Source organism: Oncorhynchus gorbuscha, linkage group LG10, assembly GCF_021184085.1.
Source record: "Oncorhynchus gorbuscha isolate QuinsamMale2020 ecotype Even-year linkage group LG10, OgorEven_v1.0, whole genome shotgun sequence".
Taxonomy (NCBI): domain Eukaryota; kingdom Metazoa; phylum Chordata; class Actinopteri; order Salmoniformes; family Salmonidae; genus Oncorhynchus; species Oncorhynchus gorbuscha.
The window spans coordinates 97927242-97945378 of NC_060182.1; the positions used below are offsets into that span (position 1 = coordinate 97927242).

The 18137-nt window shown below is 50.9% G+C and overlaps 2 protein-coding genes across 10 annotated transcripts in view; both read left to right on the forward strand.

The window, feature by feature from the left end:
* The window catches only part of galnt16 (UDP-N-acetyl-alpha-D-galactosamine:polypeptide N-acetylgalactosaminyltransferase 16), a 113887-nt gene extending 110223 nt beyond the window's left edge, over positions 1-3664 (forward strand). Inside the window, exons 13-15 of the mRNA XM_046367595.1 lie at positions 519-648; positions 839-955; positions 3403-3664. Of these exons, the coding sequence (XP_046223551.1) occupies positions 519-648; positions 839-955; positions 3403-3546 (391 nt within the window). The 3' untranslated portion in view covers positions 3547-3664. The remainder of the gene's footprint in view (positions 1-518; positions 649-838; positions 956-3402) is intronic.
* Positions 1-18137, forward strand: part of LOC124046819 (dynactin subunit 1-like) — an 808447-nt gene that overhangs the window by 525011 nt on the left and 265299 nt on the right. The window lies entirely within an intron of this gene.

An 18137-nucleotide genomic window follows, 5' to 3' on the forward strand; every position in this document is an offset into this window, starting at 1 on the left:
TCTCTCTCTCTTTCTCTCTCTCTCTCTCTCTCTCCCTTTTCCTTCCCTCTTCTCTCTCTCTCTTTCTCTCTCTCTCTCTCTCTCTCCCTTTTCCTTCCCCCATCTCTCTCTCTCTCTCTCCCTTTTCCTTCCCCCATCTCTCTCTCTCTCTCCCTTTTCCTTCCCTCATCTCTCTCTCTCTCTCTCTCTTTCTCTCTCTCTCCATTTTCCTTCCCCCATCTCTCTCTCTCTTACCTCTCTCTTACCTCTCTCATCTCCTTCTCACCTCTCCCTCTCACTTCTCCCTCGCACCTCTCTCTCATCTCCCTCTCACCTCTCCCTCTCACCTCTCCCTCTCACCTCTCCCTCTCATCTCCCTCTCACCTCTCCCTATCACCTCTCTCTCTCATCTCCCTCTCACCTCTCCCTCTCTCTCACATCTCCCTCTCATCTCCCTCTCACCTCTCTCTCTCATCTCCCTCTCACCTCTTCCTCTCATCTCTCCCTCTTATCTCCCTCTCACCTCTTGTGTCTCCCAGGATCCCGGAGCGGGATGCAGTGTCCAGTGTGTTGAGACAAGGAGGGATGTGTCTGGAGAGCCTGGGTTCAGACAGCCTGGGCCTAGCAGAGTGTAGTCGAGGCTCTGGAGCGATGAGGCCACAGTCACAGGTCAGTACCATCACCCACCACTAGGGACAGATAGTGGTTATGGGAGTGTTAGTATGTGTAATAACAATAATAATAATTTGCGTGTGTCGCTCTCTCTGTCTCTCTGTGTCTCTGTGTCTCTGTCTCTGTCTCTGTCTCTGTTTCTGTCTCTCTCTCTCTCTCTGTCTCTCCCTCTCTCTCTCTTGTACAGAGGTGGCAGCTGGTGGAGCCTCTTCTACGCCAGCAGGACATCTGTCTGGCCATCACAGCTTTCACTGCCGGGTCAAAGGTCACGATGGAACCCTGCAACATGAAAGAGCCCCGACAGGTCAGTCAGTCAGACCGACAGACAGGTGTGTATGGGACGTGGACCAGCCTCTCCTCTCCCTACGGTCCCATCAGCCTTCCCATTATACTGGCTCCCGAGTGGTGCAGCGGTCTAAGGCACTGCATCTCAGAGCTAGAGGCATCACTACAGACACCCTGGTTCGAATCCAGGCTGTATCACAACCGGCCGTGATTGGGAGTCTCATAGGGCAGTGCACAATTGGCCCAGCGTCGTCTGGGGAAGGCCGTCATTGTAAATAAGGATTTGTTCTTAACGGACTTGCCTAGTTAAATAAAGTTGAAATACTGAACTCTGGTCAACAAGTAGTGCACTATATAGGGAATAGGGTTCCATAGGGCTCTGCTCTAAAGTAGTGCACTATATAGGGAATAGGGTTCCATAGGGCTCTGCTCTAAAGTAGTGCACTATATAGGGAATAGGGTTCTATAGGGCCCTGGACTAAAGTAGTGCACTATATAGGGAATAGGGATGCTGGTCTGGTCTGAGGTTAGCCTCACAGCTACATAGGATCTCAAAGGGAATCACATTTCTATCTAAGCCATATGTATGTCAGGTTAATGTTGAGATCCTATCTAAGCCATATGTCATGTTAATGTTGAGATCCTATCTAAGCCATATGTCAGTCATGTTAATGTTGAAATCCTATCTAAGCCATATGTCAGTCATGTTAATGTTGAAATCCTATCTAAAGCCATATGTCAGTCATGTTAATGTTGAAATCCTATCTAAGCCATATGTCAGTCATGTTAATGTTGAGATCCTATCTAAGCCATATGTCAGGTTAATGTTGAGATCCTATCTAAGCCATATGTCATGTTAATGTTGAGATCCTATCTAAGCCATATGTCATGTTAATGTTGAGATCCTATCTAAGCCATATGTATGTCATGTTAATGTTGAGATCCTATCTAAGCCATATGCCTCTCCCTCCTCTCACCCCTGCCTCCCTCCTCTCACCCCTGCCTCCCTCCCTCCTCTCACCCCTCCCTCCCTCCTCTCACCCCTTCCTCCCTCCTCTCACCCCTCCTCTCACCCATCCCTCCCTCCTCTCACCCCTCCCTCCCTCCCTCCTCTCACCCCTTCCTCCCTCCTCTCACCCCTCCCTCCCCCTCCTCTCACCCCTCCCTCCTCCCTCCTCTCACCCCTTCCTCCCTCCTCTCACCCCTCCCCCTCCTCTCACCCCACCTTCGCTCCCTCCTCTCACCCCTGCCTCCCTCCTCTCACCCCTCCCTCCCCCTCTCACCCCACCCTCGCTCCCTCCTCTCACCCCTGCCTCCCCCCTCTCACCCCTCCCCCTCCTCTCACCCCTCCCTCCTCCCTCCTCTCACCCCTTCCTCCCCCTCTCACCCATCCCTCCCTCCTCTCACCCCTCCCTCCTCCCTCCTCTCACCCCTTCCTCCCTCCTCTCACCCCCCCCTCTCACCCCACCCTCGCTCCCTCCTCTCACCCCTGCCTCCCTCCTCTCACCCCTGCCTCCCTCCTCTCACCCCTCCCTCCCTCCTCTCACCCCTCCCTCCTCCCTCCTCTCACCCCTCCCTCCCTCCTCTCACCCCTCCTTCCTCCCCCTCTCACCCCTCCTCTCACCCATCCCTCCCTCCTCTCACCCCTCCCTCCTCCCTCCTCTCACCCCTTCCTCCCTCCTCTTACCCCCCCTCTCACCCCTCCCTCCTCCCTCCTCTCACCCCTCCCTCCCTCCTCTCACCCCTCCTTCCTCCCCCTCTCACCCCTCCTTCCTCCCCCTCTCACCCTCCTCTCACCCCTCCCTCCCTCCTCTCACCCCTCCCTCCTCCCTCCTCTCACCCCTCCCTCCCTCCTCTCACCCCTCCCTCCTCCCTCCTCTCACCCCTTCCTCCCTCCTCTCACCCCCCCCCCTCTCACCCCACCCTCGCTCCCTCCTCTCACCCCTGCCTCCCTCCTCTCACCCCTCCCTCCCTCTCACCCCTCCCTCCCCCCCTCCTCTCACCCCTCCCTCCTCCCTCCTCTCACCCCTCCCTCCCTCCTCTCACCCCTCCCTCCCCCTCCTCTCACCCCTCCCTCCTCCCTCCTCTCACCCCTCCCTCCCTCCTCTCACCCCTCCCTCCTCCCTCCTCTCACCCCTTCCTCCCTCCTCTCACCCCTCCCTCCCCCTCTCACCCCACCCTCGCTCCCTCCTCTCACCCCTGCCTCCCTCCTCTCACCCCTCCCTCCCTCCTCTCACCCCTCCCTCCCCCTCCTCTCACCCCTCCCTCCTCCCTCCTCTCACCCCTCCCTCCTCCCTCCTCTCACCCCTTCCTCCCTCCTCTCACCCCCCCCTCTCACCCCACCCTCGCTCCCTCCTTTCACCCCTGCCTCCCTCCTCTCACCCCTCCCTCCCTCCTCTCACCCCTCCCTCCCTCCTCTCACCCCTGCCTCCCTCTTCTCACCCCATCTTTCTGCCCCTCCTGTAGAAGTGGAAGCCAAAAGGGCCGACCCTGCAGCACGTGGTTAGTGGTCTGTGTCTTGACAGTCAGCTGTCTGTTGGCCCTCCTGCCATCACTCAGTGTCGGCCCCAGCTGGCCAGTCAGGTCTGGGAACCACAACTCATCACCTGATTACCTGAAACCTGGTGGCCGGAGAGAAGAGTAGGAGGAACTCTGGTGGCTGGGGAGAAGAGGAGGAGGAGGAGGAGGAGGAACTCTGGTGGCTGGGAAGAGGAGGAGGAACTCTGGTGGCTGGGGAGAAGAGGAGGAGGAGGAGGAGGAACTCTGGTGGCTGGGAGGAGGAGGAGGAACTCTGGTGGCTGGGGAGAAGAGGAGGAGGAGGAGGAGGAACTCTGGTGGCTGGGAAGAGGAGGAGGAGGAACTCTGGTGGCTGGGGAGAAGAGGAGGAACTCTGGTGGCTGGGGAGAAGAGGAGGAACTCTGGTGGCTGGGGAGAGGAGGAGGAACTCTGGTGGCTGGGGAGAGGAGGAGGAACTCTGGTGGCTGGGGTGAGGAGGAGGAGGAGGAACTCTGGTGGCTGGGGAGAAGAGTAGGAACTCTGGTGGCTGGGGAGAGGAGGAGGAACTCTGGTGGCTGGGGTGAGGAGGAGGAGGAGGAACTCTGGTGGCTGGGGAGAAGAAGAGGAAGAGGAGGAGGAACTCTGGTGGTTGGGAAGAGGAAGAGGAGGAACTCTGGTTGCTGGGGAGAAGAGGAGGTATAGGAGGAGGAACTCTGGTGGTTGGGGAGAAGAAGAGGAGGAGGAGGAGGAACTCCTGTGGTTGGGGAGAAGAAGGAATAGAAAGAGTTTGGGGAATGGAGGAAAGGAGAGAAAGAGGCAGAGGAGATACTGGGACACGGCATGCAGAGGAGATACTGGGACACGGCATGCAGAGGGACACAAAGAATCACATCGGTCTCCACAATGTTCTCCTTCCCTCTGTGGGAGACCGAGGAGAGAGGGGGGGACAGGAATGTGGTAAACAACTCTACTGTGTTGATGTTTACCGGATGTTTCTGTCACGAGTGTCAGACTGACAAGAACCACACCAAGGAGTCTGAGAGGAAAGACCTGGTGGCCTTCACCAACCGACCTGAGACAGCCTGTTAGAGGTCTCAACTGTACTGTATCAGTCTGGGCCCATATTAATAAAGACTCTCAGTAGGAGTGTTGATCTAGGATCAGGTCATAAAGAGTCTCAGTAGGAGTGGTGATCTAGGATCAGGTCATAAAGAGTCTCAGTAGGAGTGGTGATCTAGGATCAGGTCATAAAGAGTCTCAGTAGGAGTGGTGATCTAGGATCAGGTCATAAAGAGTCTCAGTAGGAGTGGTGATCTAGGATCAGGTCATAAAGAGTCTCAGTAGGAGTGGTGATCTAGGATCAGGTCATAAAGAGTCTCAGTAGGAGTGGTGATCTAGGATCAGGTCATAAAGAGTCTCAGTAGGAGTGGTGATCTAGGATCAGGTCATAAAGAGTCTCAGTAGGAGTGGTGATCTAGGATCAGGTCATAAAGAATGAGAGTAGGAGTGCTGATCCTAGATCATAATGAATTACATTACATGGACCTGGGGGACCTGATCCTAGATCATAATGACCTAGGGGACCTGATCCTAGATCATAATGACCTGGGGGACCTGATCCTAGATCATAATGACCTGGGGGACCTGATCCTAGATCATAATGACCTGGGGGACCTGATCCTAGATCATAATGACCTGGGGGACCTGATCCTAGATCATAATGACCTGGGGGACCTGATCCTAGATCATAATGACCTGGGGGACCTGATCCTAGATCAGCTCTCCTACTGTGAATACCAGAACCAGGTCTTACCTGTCAGAGGTCAGCAGTCTTCATCCTCTCGGATGTTGTGGTTTCTTCCTACTGTAGCTTTTTTCCCAACTTCAACTGTTTCACATTTTAGTGTCTGTCAATAAATGTCCCGGACAACAAAAAGCTAAATGTGTATATTTATTTATTTCACTGAATAGTGTCATGCAAAAAAATGTATTTGTTGTTTCAAATAATGTTTCGTTTTTTGTTGTTGTTGTCTTTGTAAATATTATAAAACTAAAATCTGCGTAAAGTTAAAGATTTTCTTATATGTTGTTTGATAAATAAATAATGTTGGTATACTGATCTGTTTCCAGTTCTTTAATGCAGAATCATAGCCTGGGTACCAGTCAGTTCTTTAATGCAGAATCATAGCCTGGGTACCAGTCAGTTCTTTAATGCAGAATCATAGCCTGGGTACCAGTCAGTTCTTTAATGCAGAATCATAGCCTGGGTACCAGTCAGTTCTTTAATGCAGAATCATAGCCTAGGTACCAGTCAGTTCTTTAATGCAGAATCATAGCCTAGGTACCAGTCAGTTCTTTAATGCAGAATCATAGCCTGGGTATCAGTCAGTTCTTTAATGCAGAATCATAGCCTGGGTACCAGTCAGTTCTTTAATGCAGAATCATAGCCTGGGTATCAGTCAGTTCTTTAATGCAGAATCATAGCCTGGGTACCAGTCAGTTCTTTAATGCAGAATCATAGCCTAGGTACCAGTCAGTTCTTTAATGCAGAATCATAGCCTGGGTACCAGTCAGTTCTTTAATGCAGAATCATAGCCTAGGTACCAGTCAGTTCTTTAATGCAGAATCATAGCCTGGGTACCAGTCAGTTCTTTAATGCAGAATCATAGCCTAGGTACCAGTCAGTTCTTTAATGCAGAATCATAGCCTAGGTACCAGTCAGTTCTTTAATGCAGAATCATAGCCTGGGTATCAGTCAGTTCTTTAATGCAGAATCATAGCCTGGGTACCAGTCAGTTCTTTAATGCAGAATCATAGCCTGGGTATCAGTCAGTTCTTTAATGCAGAATCATAGCCTGGGTACCAGTCAGTTCTTTAATGCAGAATCATAGCCTAGGTACCAGTCAGTTCTTTAATGCAGAATCATAGCCTGGGTACCAGTCAGTTCTTTAATGCAGAATCATAGCCTAGGTACCAGTCAGTTCTTTAATGCAGAATCATAGCCTGGGTATCAGTCAGCTTGTGCCACTTCTTGTCATAAACAGGAGTGGCATGATGGCACAAACAGACTGGTACCCAGGCTACAAAAAAGGCCCTTTAAAAACATGTAACTGGAGAATAAAGTGCAGTTGACTGGTACCCAGGCTAGTGTAATCACACTTTTTTATGATTTTAACAGGTAAGTTGACTGAGAACACGTTCTCATTTGCAGCGACGACCTGGGGAATAGTTACAGGGGAGAGGAATGAGCCAAATGTAAACTGAGGATTATTAGGTGACCATGATGGTATGAGGGCCAGATTGGGACTTTAGCCTAGACACCGGGTTAACACCCCTACTCTTACGATAAGTGCCATGGGATCTTTAATGACCTCAGAGAGTCAGGACACCCGTTTAACATCCCACCCAAAAGACAGCACCCTACACAGGGCAGTGTCCCCAATCACTGCCCTGGGGCATTGGGATATTCTTTTAGACCAGTGCCTCCAACTGGACAAGAGGAATACCTATGTGAGAATGCTGTTCATCGACTACAGCTCGGCATTCAACACCATAGTACCCTCCAAGCTCGTCATCAAGCTCGAGACCCTGGGTCTCGACCCCGCCCTGTGCAACTGGGTACTGGACTTCCTGACGGGCCGCCCCAGGTGGTGAGGGTAGGCAACAACATCTCCTCCCCGCTGATCCTCAACACGGGGCCCCACAAGGGTGCGTTCTGAGCCCTCTCCTGTACTCCCTGTTCACCCACGACTGCGTGGCCACGCACGCCTCCAACTCAATCATCAAGTTTGCGGACGACACAACAGTGGTAGGCTTGATTACCAACAACGACGAGACGGCCTACAGGGAGGAGGTGAGGGCCCTCGGAGTGTGGTGTCACGAAAATAACCTCACACTCAACGTCAACAAAACTAAGGAGATGATTGTGGACTTCAGGAAACAGCAGAGGGAACACCCCCCTATCCACATCGATGGAACAGTAGTGGAGAGGGTAGCTAGTTTTAAGTTCCTCGGCATACACATCACAGACAAACTGAATTGGTCCACTCACACTGACAGCGTCGTGAAGAAGGCGCAGCAGCGCCTATTCAACCTCAGGAGGCTGAAGAAATTCGGCTTGTCACCAAAAGCACTCACAAACTTCTACAGATGCACAATCAAGAGCATCCTGGCGGGCTGTATCACCGCCTGGTACGGCAACTGCTCCGCCCTCAACCGTAAGGCTCTCCAGAGGGTAGTGAGGACTGCACAACGCATCACCGGGGGCAAACTACCTGCCCTCCAGGACACCTACACCACCCGTTGTTACAGGAAGGCCATAAAGATCATCAAGGACATCAACCACCCGAACCACTGCCTGTTCACCCCGCTATCATCCAGAAGGCGAGGTCAGTACAGGTGCATCAAAGCTGGGACCGAGAGACTGAAAAACAGCTTCTATCTCAAGGCCATCAGACTGTTAAACAGCCACCACTAACATTGAGTGGCTGCTGCCAACACACTGTCATTGACACTGACCCAACTCCAGCCATTTTAATAATGGGAATTGATGGGAAATGATGTAAATATATCACTAGCCACTTTAAACAATGCTACCTTATATAATGTTACTTACCCTACATTATTCATCTCATATGCATATGTATATACTGTACTCTACATCATCGACTGCATCCTTATGTAACACATGTATCACTAGCCACTTTAACTATGCCACTTTGTTTACTTTGTCTACACACTCATCTCATATGTATATACTGTACTCGATACCATCTACTGTATGCTGCTCTGTACCATCATTCATTCATATATCCTTATGTACATGTTCCTTATCCCCTTACACTGTGTATAAGACAGTAGTTTTGGAATTGTTAGTTAGATTACTTGTTGGTTATCACTGCATTGTCGGAACTAGAAGCACAAGCATTTCGCTACACTCGCATTAACATCTGCTAACCATGTGTATGTGACAAATAAAATTTGATTTGATTTGATTCCTACTGGCCCTCCAACACCACTTCCAGCAGCATCTGGTCTCCCATCCAGGGACTGACCAGGACCAACCCTGCTTAGCTTCAGAAGCAAGCCAGCAGTGGTATGCAGGGTGGTATCATTCTTGTTGTTGACAGAGATACAGTCAAAGGGGGAGAGAATTCATTCTAAGGTAAATTTTCTCAGAACGTGAGAACCTGTAGGCTGCAGTACAACCTAACACCACTAGAGGGCAGGTTAACCTCATAAATAGAGAATGTGCTGTGTTCGTAACCAAGTGGGAATTTATCACATACGACTTGGAAAAATCTACTTGAATGGCCCTCCAACTGGTAATTACTAGTGGGAAGCTCCTCTATCAGGTAGTCTAGTGGTTCGAGTGTAGGGGAGGCAGGTAGCCTAGTGGTTAGAGTGGAGGGGAGGCAGGTAGACTAGTGGTTCGAGTGTAGGGGAGGCAGGTAGACTAGTGGTTAGAGTGTAGAGGAGGCAGGTAGACTAGTGGTTAGAGTGTAGGGGCGGCAGGTAGACTAGTGGTTAGAGTGTAGAGGCGGCAGGTAGCCTAGTGGTTAGAGTGTAGAGGCGGCAGGTAGCCTAGTGGTTAGAGTGTAGGGGAGGCAGGTAGCCTGGTGGTTAGAGTGTTGGGGCGGCAGGTAGCCTAGTGGTTAGAGTGGAGGGGGGAAGGTAGCCTAATGGTTAGAGTGTAGGGGGTGCAGGTAGCCTAGTGGTTAGAGTGTAGGGGGGCAGGTAGCCTAGTGGTTAGTGTAGGGGGGGCAGGTAGTCTAGTGGTTAGAGTGTTGGGGCGGCAGGTAGCCTAGTGGTTAGAGTGGAGGGGGGAAGGTAGCCTAGTGGTTAGAGTGTAGGGGGGCAGGTAGCCTAGTGGTTAGAGTGTAGGGGGGGCAGGTAGTCTAGTGGTTAGAGTGTAGGGGGGGCAGGTAGCCTAGTGGTTAGAGTGTAGGGGAGGCAGGTAGTCTAGTGGTTAGAGTGTAGGGGGGGGCAGGTAGCCTAGTGGTTAGAGTGTAGGGGAGGCAGGTAGACTAGTGGTTAGAGTGTAGAGGAGGCAGGTAGTCTAGTGGTTAGAGGGGTGGCAGGGTAGCCTAGTGGTTAGAGTGTAAAGGAGGCAGGTAGCCTAGTGGTTAGAGTGTAGAGGAGGCTGGTAGTCTAGAGGTTAGAGTGTAGAGGAGGCAGGTAGCCTAGTGGTTAGAGTGTAGAGGAGGCAGGTAGACTAGTGGTTAGAGTGTAGAGGAGGCAGGTAGACTAGTGGTTAGAGTGTAGAGGAGGCAGGTAGACTAGTGGTTAGAGTGTAGAGGAGGCAGGTAGACTAGTGGTTAGAGTGTAGAGGAGGCAGGTAGACTAGTGGTTAGAGTGTAGAGGAGGCAGGTAGACTAGTGGTTAGAGTGTAGAGGAGGCAGGTAGCCTAGTGGTTAGAGTGTAGAGGAGGCAGGGTAGCCTAGTGGTTAGAGTGTAGAGGAGGAAGGTAGCCTAGTGGTTAGAGTGTTGGACTAGTAACCGAAAGGTTGCAAAATCGAATCCCCGAGCTGATAAGGTACAAATCTGTCTTTCTGCCCCTGAACAAGGGGCCCTAGACCCTCGTTGAAACTCTTCCCACATGCTGACCTCTGTCACCTACTAAGAAAATTACATTGATACATCATTTTTTGGCAGTTAAATGTAACAAAACTATCTTTCTTTTTTTTAACACTATAATTTTGTTAAAAGCAGTGTAGTATTTTTTGGTTTATGGTATACGCAGCTTGTTGGCCAATAGCTAATCAGCGTTTTTCTCAACGAGTTCAAAGCACTTGAATGCATCTAGCTGTTATTTACAAATTCCCACCTCCCACTTGGTTAGGAACGCAGCGTCTGTGTCTGAGAAGGACTGTTTTTGGAACTCATGTGGTGGGGTGTGTTCATGTGGTGGGGTGTGTTCATGTGGTGGGGTGTGTTCATGTGGTGGGGTGTGTTCATGTGGTGGGGTGTGTTCATGTGGTGGGGTGTGTTCATGTGGTGGGGTGTGTTCATGTGGTGGGGTGTGTTCATGTGGTGGGGTGTGTTCATGTGGTGGGGTGTGTTCATGTGGTGGGGTGTGTTCATGTGGTGGGGTGTGTTCATGTGGTGGGGTGTGTTCATGTGGTGGGGTGTGTTCATGTGGTGGGGTGTGTTCATGTGGTGGGGTGTGTTCATGTGGTGGGGTGTGTTCATGTGGTGGGGTGTGTTCATGTGGTGGGGTGTGTTCATGTGGTAGGGTGTGTTCATTACTGCAAACCACCAACAACAAAATGCAACGGAGAACTTGTTGCAAAAAAAAAACGTGTGTTTCTTTTAAGGTCCGATTTCAGCCCGTTTGCTTCCGTTTGGTTCCTAGTGAATTTACACCCCTAGATCTTTCAAGAAGAGAACGGCCACCCTCCAGTCCATCAAACCCTGTGCCCTAGATCTTTCAAGAAGAGAACGGCCACCCTCCAGTCCATCAAACCCTGTGCCCTAGATCTTTCAAGAAGAGAACGGCCACCCTCCAGTCCATCAAACCCTGTGCCCTAGATCTTTCAAGAAGAGAACGGCCACTCTCCAGTCCATCAAACCCCGTGTGTCGTGGATGAGGACGTTCTCTGTTCACACTCACCATGGTTGTCCCTGTCCTCTCGCCTTTCTCCCCTTAAGATTCCAGTTGTTTCACTTGCCTTCATGGATTTAGAAAAGAAAATGACTGGTACATGGAAACTACCTCTAGTCCATGCCTATACCAATCTAATGCTTTTTTACATTTGTGGGATGTAGTGAATGAGTGCACACTTCAGGAAGAAGGAAGGTAGTCTCTGAAGTTAGAGAGCATCACACACAGACAGGAGACTCTCTGGGTTAGGGAGCATCACACACAGACAGGAGACTCTCTGGGTTATAGAGCATCACACACAGACAGGAGACTCTCTGGGTTAGGGAGCATCACACACAGACAGGAGACTCTCTCTGGGTTAGGGAGCATCACACACAGACAGGAGACTCTCTGGCTTATAGAGCATCACACACAGACAGGAGACTCTCTGGGTTAGGGAGCATCACACACAGACAGGAGACTCTCTCTGGGTTAGGGAGCATCACACACAGACAGGAGACTCTCTCTGGGTTAGGGAGCATCACACACAGACAGGAGACTCTCTGGGTTAGGGAGCATTACACACAGACAGGAGACAGTTCGCACCATTCACTCTCTGATAACTGTTGGTGAGAATCAGAAGTCTTCCTTCCCAGGCCAGACAGCGTGATATTTCTGGTTTGTGATCAGACGAGTAGGTGTGTTTGAGACAGGTAGGGAGAAATGGAGGGAGACCGGAAGGGAGACACAGGTAGGGAGAAATGGAGGGAGACCGGAAGGGAGACAGGTAGGGAGACAGGTAGGGAGAAATGGAATGGAGACAGGTAGGGAGACAGGTAGGGAGAAATGGAGGGAGACCGGAAGGGAGACAGGTAGGGAGACAGGAAGGGAGACAGGAAGGGAGAAATGGAGGGAGACATGCAGGGAGACATGCAGGGAGACGGGTAGGGAGACGGGTAGTTAGACAGGCAGGGAGACAGGGAGGAAGACAGGTAGGGAGACAGGAAGGGAGACAGGAAGGGAGAAATGGAGGGAGACATGCAGGGAGACATGCAGGGAGACGGGTAGGGAGACGGGTAGTTAGACAGGCAGGGAGACAGGGAGGAAGACAGGTAGGGAGAGTGTGAAGGAGAAAGCGCCAACAGGCTTGACCACATTGTCAAGAAGTATAGCCTAGTTATTCCTAGTATTGTAACTGCTGTGTAGACCAGCATACCTCTGCCTGTCTACAGCCCAAACCTGTTTTAACCTCAGTACTCAGATATATGTGGAATGTAGCTGATAAACCACTGGCCTTTAAAGGGGCAATCTGTTGTTCAAACGATAATAAACACAGAAATGTGACCACTCTCAAATGAATGGACAGAGCTATGTATACAAGGACTGTCCATACACAAGGACTGTCCATACACAAGGACTGACCATACACAAGGACTGTCCATACACAAGGACTGTCCATACACAAGGACTGACCATACACAAGGACTGTCCATACACAATGACTGACCATACACAAGGACTGTCCATACACAATGACTGTCCATCCATAAGGACTGTCCATCCATAAGGACTGACCATCCTCAAGGACTGACCATACACAAGGACTGACCATACACAAGGACTGACCATCCATAAGGACTGTCCATCCATAAGGACTGTCCATACACAAGGACTGACCATACACAAGGACTGACCATCCTCAAGGACTGACCATACACAAGGACTGACCATACACAATGACTGTCCATCCATAAGGACTGACCATCCATAAGGACTGTCCATCCATAAGGGCTGTCCATCCATAAGGACTGACCATACACAAGGACTGTCCATCCATAAGGACTGACCATACACAAGGACTGTCCAACCATAAGGACTGACCATACACAAGGACTGTCCATCCATAAGGACTGTCCATACACAAGGACTCACCATACACAATGACTGTCCATCCATAAGGACTGTCCATCCATAAGGACTGACCATACACAAGGACTCACCATACACAATGACTGTCCATCCATAAGGACTGTCCATCCATAAGGACTGACCATACACAAGGACTCACCATACACAAGGACTGTCCATCCACAAGGACTGACCATACACAAGGACTGTCCATCCATAAGGACTGTCCATACACAAGGACTCACCATACACAATGACTGTCCATCCATAAGGACTGTCCATCCATAAGGACTGACCATACACAAGGACTCACCATACACAAGGACTGTCCAACCATAAGGACTGTCCATACACAAGGACTCACCATACACAAGGACTGTCCAACCATAAGGACTGTCCATACATAAGGACTGTCCATACACAAGGACTCACCATACACAATGACTGTCCATCCACAAGGACTGTCCATCCTCAAGGACTGACCATACACAATGACTGTCCAACCATAAGGACTGTCCATACACAAGGACTCACCATACACAAGGACTGTCCAACCATAAGGACTGTCCAACCATAAGGACTGACCATCCACAAAAACTGTCCATCCATAAGGACTGACCATCCATAAGGACTGACCATCCACAAGGACTGTCCATCCATAAGGACTGTTCAACCATAAGGACTGACCATACACAAGGACTGTCCAACCATAAGGACTGTCCATCCATAAGGACTGTCCATCCACAAGAACTGTCCATCCATAAGGACTGTCCATCCATAAGGACTGTCCAACCATAAGGACTGACCATCCACAAGGACTGTCCAACCACAAGGACTGACCATCCAGAAGGACTGTCCATCCATAAGGACTGACCATACATGATTGTCATGCAGGTGAAAGAGGACCCAAACGCGACTTAACAGAAACAGAGTTTATTAATGTTCAAAACGGAATAACTGAAATCCTCTAGATTTGTAGAGGGGAAAACAACTGGAGAAGCGGCCACAGACTGCAGGTCGCTTCGGGTTGGCGCAGGCCGTAGTCGACTGAGACACCTGCTCACACGCAGCGTCTGATGAAGGCACAAAACACGACAGGACAGGGTGATACACAATCACGGCAAAAAACACGACAGGACAGGGCGAAACGCAATCACAGCATGGTGAATACAATACAAGGAACCGACGGCACAGGAACGGATCACAAAGGAATAAATAGGGACTCTAATCAGGGGAAAGGATCGGGAACAGGTGTGGGAAGACTAAATGATGATTAGGGGAATAGGAACAGCTGGGAGCAGGAACGGAACGACAGAGAGAAGAGAGAGCGAGAGAGTGAGAGAGGGGGGGGAGAGAGAGGGATAGAACCAAACAAGACCAGCAGAGGGAAACGAATAGCATGGGGAGCACAGGGACAAGACATGACAATAAATGACAAACATGACAGTACCCCCCACTCACCGAGCGCCTCCTGGCGCACTCGAGGAGGAATCCTGGCGGCAACGGAGGAAATCATCGATGAGCGAACGGTCCAGCACGTCCGAGACGGAACCCAACTCCTCTCCTCAGGACCGTAACCCTCCCAATCCACTAGGTATTGGTGACCCCGTCCCGAGAACGCATGTCCATAATTTTATGTACCTTGTAAATAGGTGCGCTCTCGACAAGGACGGGAGGGGGGAGGGAAGACGAACGGGGGTGCGAAGAAAGGGCTTAACACAGGAGACATGGAAGACAGGATGGACGCGACGAAGATGTCGCGGAAGAAGCAGTCGCACAGCGACAGGATTGACGACCTGGGAGACACGGAACGGACCAATGAACCGCGGAGTCAACTTACGAGAAGCTGTCGTAAGAGGAAGGTTGCGAGTGGAAAGCCACACTCTCTGGCCGCAACAATACCTTGGACTCTTAATCCTGCGTTTATTGGCGGCTCTCACCGTCTGTGCCCTGTAACGGCAAAGTGCAGACCTCACCCTCCTCCAGGTGCGCTCACAACGTTGGACAAACGCTTGAGCGGAGGGAACGCTGGACTCGGCAAGCTGGGATGAGAACAGAGGAGGCTGGTAACCCAGACTACTCTGAAACGGAGATAACCCGGTAGCAGACGAAGGAAGCGAATTGTGAGCGTATTCTGCCCAGGGGAGCTGTTCTGCCCAAGACGCAGGGTTTCTGAAAGAAAGGCTGCGTAGTATGCGACCAATCGTCTGATTGGCCCTCTCTGCTTGACCGTTAGACTGGGGATGAAACCCGGAAGAGAGACTGACGGACGCACCAATCAAACGACAGAACTCCCTCCAAAACTGTGACGTGAATTGCGGACCTCTGTCTGAAACGGCGTCTAACGGGAGGCCATGAATTCTGAATACATTCTCAATAATGATTTGTGCCGTCTCCTTAGCGGAAGGAAGTTTAGCGAGGGGAATGAAATGTGCCGCCTTAGAGAACCTATCGACAACCGTCAGAATCACAGTCTTCCCCGCAGACAAAGGCAGACCGGTAATGAAGTCTAAGGCAATGTGAGACCATGGTCGAGAAGGAATGGGAGCGGTCTGAGACGACCGGCAGGAGGAGAGTTACCCGACTTAGTCTGCGCGCAGTCCGAACAGGCAGCCACGAAACGGCGCGTGTCACGCTCCTGAGTCGGCCACCAAAAGCGCTGGCGAATAGACGCAAGAGTGCCTCGAACACCGGGATGACCCGCTAACTTGGCAGAGTGAGCCCACTGAAGAACAGCCAGACGAGTGGAAACAGGAACGAAAAGGAGGTTACTAGGACAAGCGCGCGGCGACGCAGTGTGCGTGAGTGCTTGCTTAACCTGTCTTTCAATTCCCCAGACTGTTAACCCGACAACACGCCCATAAGGAAGAATCCCTCGGGATCAGTAGAAGCCACAGAAGAACTAAACAGACGGGATAAGGCATCAGGCTTGGTGTTCTTGCTACCCGGACGGTAAGAAATCACAAACTCGAAACGAGCGAAAAACAACGCCCAGCGAGCTTGACGGGCATTAAGTCGTTTGGCAGAACGGATGTACTCAAGGTTCTTATGGTCTGTCCAAACGACAAAAGGAACGGTCGCCCCCTCCAACCACTGTCGCCATTCGCCTAGGGCTAAGCGGATGGCGAGCAGTTCACGGTTACCCACATCATAGTTGCGCTCAGATGGCGACAGGCGATGAGAAAAATAAGCGCAAGGATGAACCTTATCGTCAGACTGGAAGCGCTGGGATAGAATGGCTCCCACGCCTACCTCTGAAGCGTCAACCTCGACAATGAATTGTCTAGTGACGTCAGGAGTAACGAGGATAGGAGCGGACGTAAAACGTTCTTTTAGAAGATCAAAAGCTCCTGGGCGGAACCGGACCACTTAAAACACGTCTTGACAGAAGTAAGAGCTGTGAGAGGGGCAGCAACTTGACCGAAATTACGAATGAAACGCCGATAGAAATTAGCGAAACCTAAAAGCGCTGCAACTCGACACGTGACCTTGGAACGGGCCAATCACTGACAGCTTGGACCTTAGCGGAATCCATCTGAATGCCTTCAGCGGAAATAACGGAACCGAGAAAAGTAACGGAGGAGACATGAAAAGAGCACTTCTCAGCCTTTACGTAGAGACAATTCTCTAAAAGGCGCTGTAGAACACGTCGAACGTGCTGAACATGAATCTCGAGTGACGGAGAAAAAATCAGGATATCGTCAAGATAGACAAAAACAAAAATGTTCAGCATGTCTCTCAGAACATCATTAACTAATGCCTGAAAAACAGCTGGCGCATTGGCGAGACCGAACGGCAGAACCCGGTACTCAAAATGCCCTAACGGAGTATTAAACGCCGTTTTCCACTCGTCCCCCTCTCTGATGCGCACGAGATGGTAAGCGTTACGAAGGTCCAACTTAGTAAAGCACCTGGCTCCCTGCAGAATCTCGAAGGCTGATGACATAAGGGGAAGCGGATAACGATTCTTAACCGTTATGTCATTCAGCCCTCGATAATCCACGCAGGGGCGCAGAGTACCGTCCTTCTTCTTAACAAAAAGAACCCCGCCCCGGCCGGAGAGGAAGAAGGCACTATGGTACCGGCGTCAAGAGACACAGACAAATAATCCTCGAGAGCCTTACGTTCGGGAGCCGACAGAGAGTATAGTCTACCTCGAGGAGGAGTGGTCCCCGGAAGGAGATCAATACTACAATCATACGACCGGTGAGGAGGAAGGGAGTTGGCTCGGGACCGACTGAAGACCGTGCGCAGATCATGATATTCCTCCGGCACTCCTGTCAAATCGCCAGGTTCCTCCTGAGAAGTAGGGACAGAAGAAACGGGAGGGATGGCAGACATTAAACACTTCACATGACAAGAAACGTTCCAGGATAGGATAGAATTACTAGACCAATTAATAGAAGGATTATGACATACTAGCCAGGGATGACCCAAAACAACAGGTGTAAACGGTGAACGGAAAATCAAAAAAGAAATAGTCTCACTGTGGTTACCAGATACTGTGAGGGTTAAAGGTAGTGTCTCAAATCTGATACTGGGAAGATGACTACCATCTAAGGCGAACATGGGCGTAGGCTTATCTAACTCTCTGAAAGGAATGTCATGTTTCCGAACCCATGCTTCGTCCATGAAACAACCCTCAGCCCCAGAGTCTATCAAGGCACTACATGTAGCGCCCGAACCGGTCCAGCGTAGGTGGACCGACAAAGTAGTACAGGACTTTGATGGAGAGACTTGAGTAGTTGCGCTCACCTGTAGCCCTCCGCTTACAGATGAGCTCTGGCTTTTACTGGACATGAATTAACAAAATGTCCAGCAACTCCACAATAGAGGCACAGGCGGTTGGTGATCCTCCGTTCCCTCTCCTTATTCGAGATGCGAATCCCTCCCAGCTGCATGGGCTCAGTCTCAAAGCCAGAGGGGGAGATGGTTGCGATGCGGAGCAGGGAAACACCGTTGATGCGAGCTCTCTTCCACGAGCCCGGTGACGAAGATCTACCCGTCGTTCTATGCGGATGGCGAGAGCAATCAAAGAGTCCACATCTGAAGGAACCTCCCGGGAGAGAATCTCATCCTTAACCACAGCGTGGAGTCCCTCCAGAAAACGAGCGAGCAGCGCCGGCTCGTTCCACTCACTAGAGGCAGCAAGAGTGCGAAACTCAATGGAATAATCCGTTATGGACCGTTCACCTTGGCATAAGGAAGCCAGGGC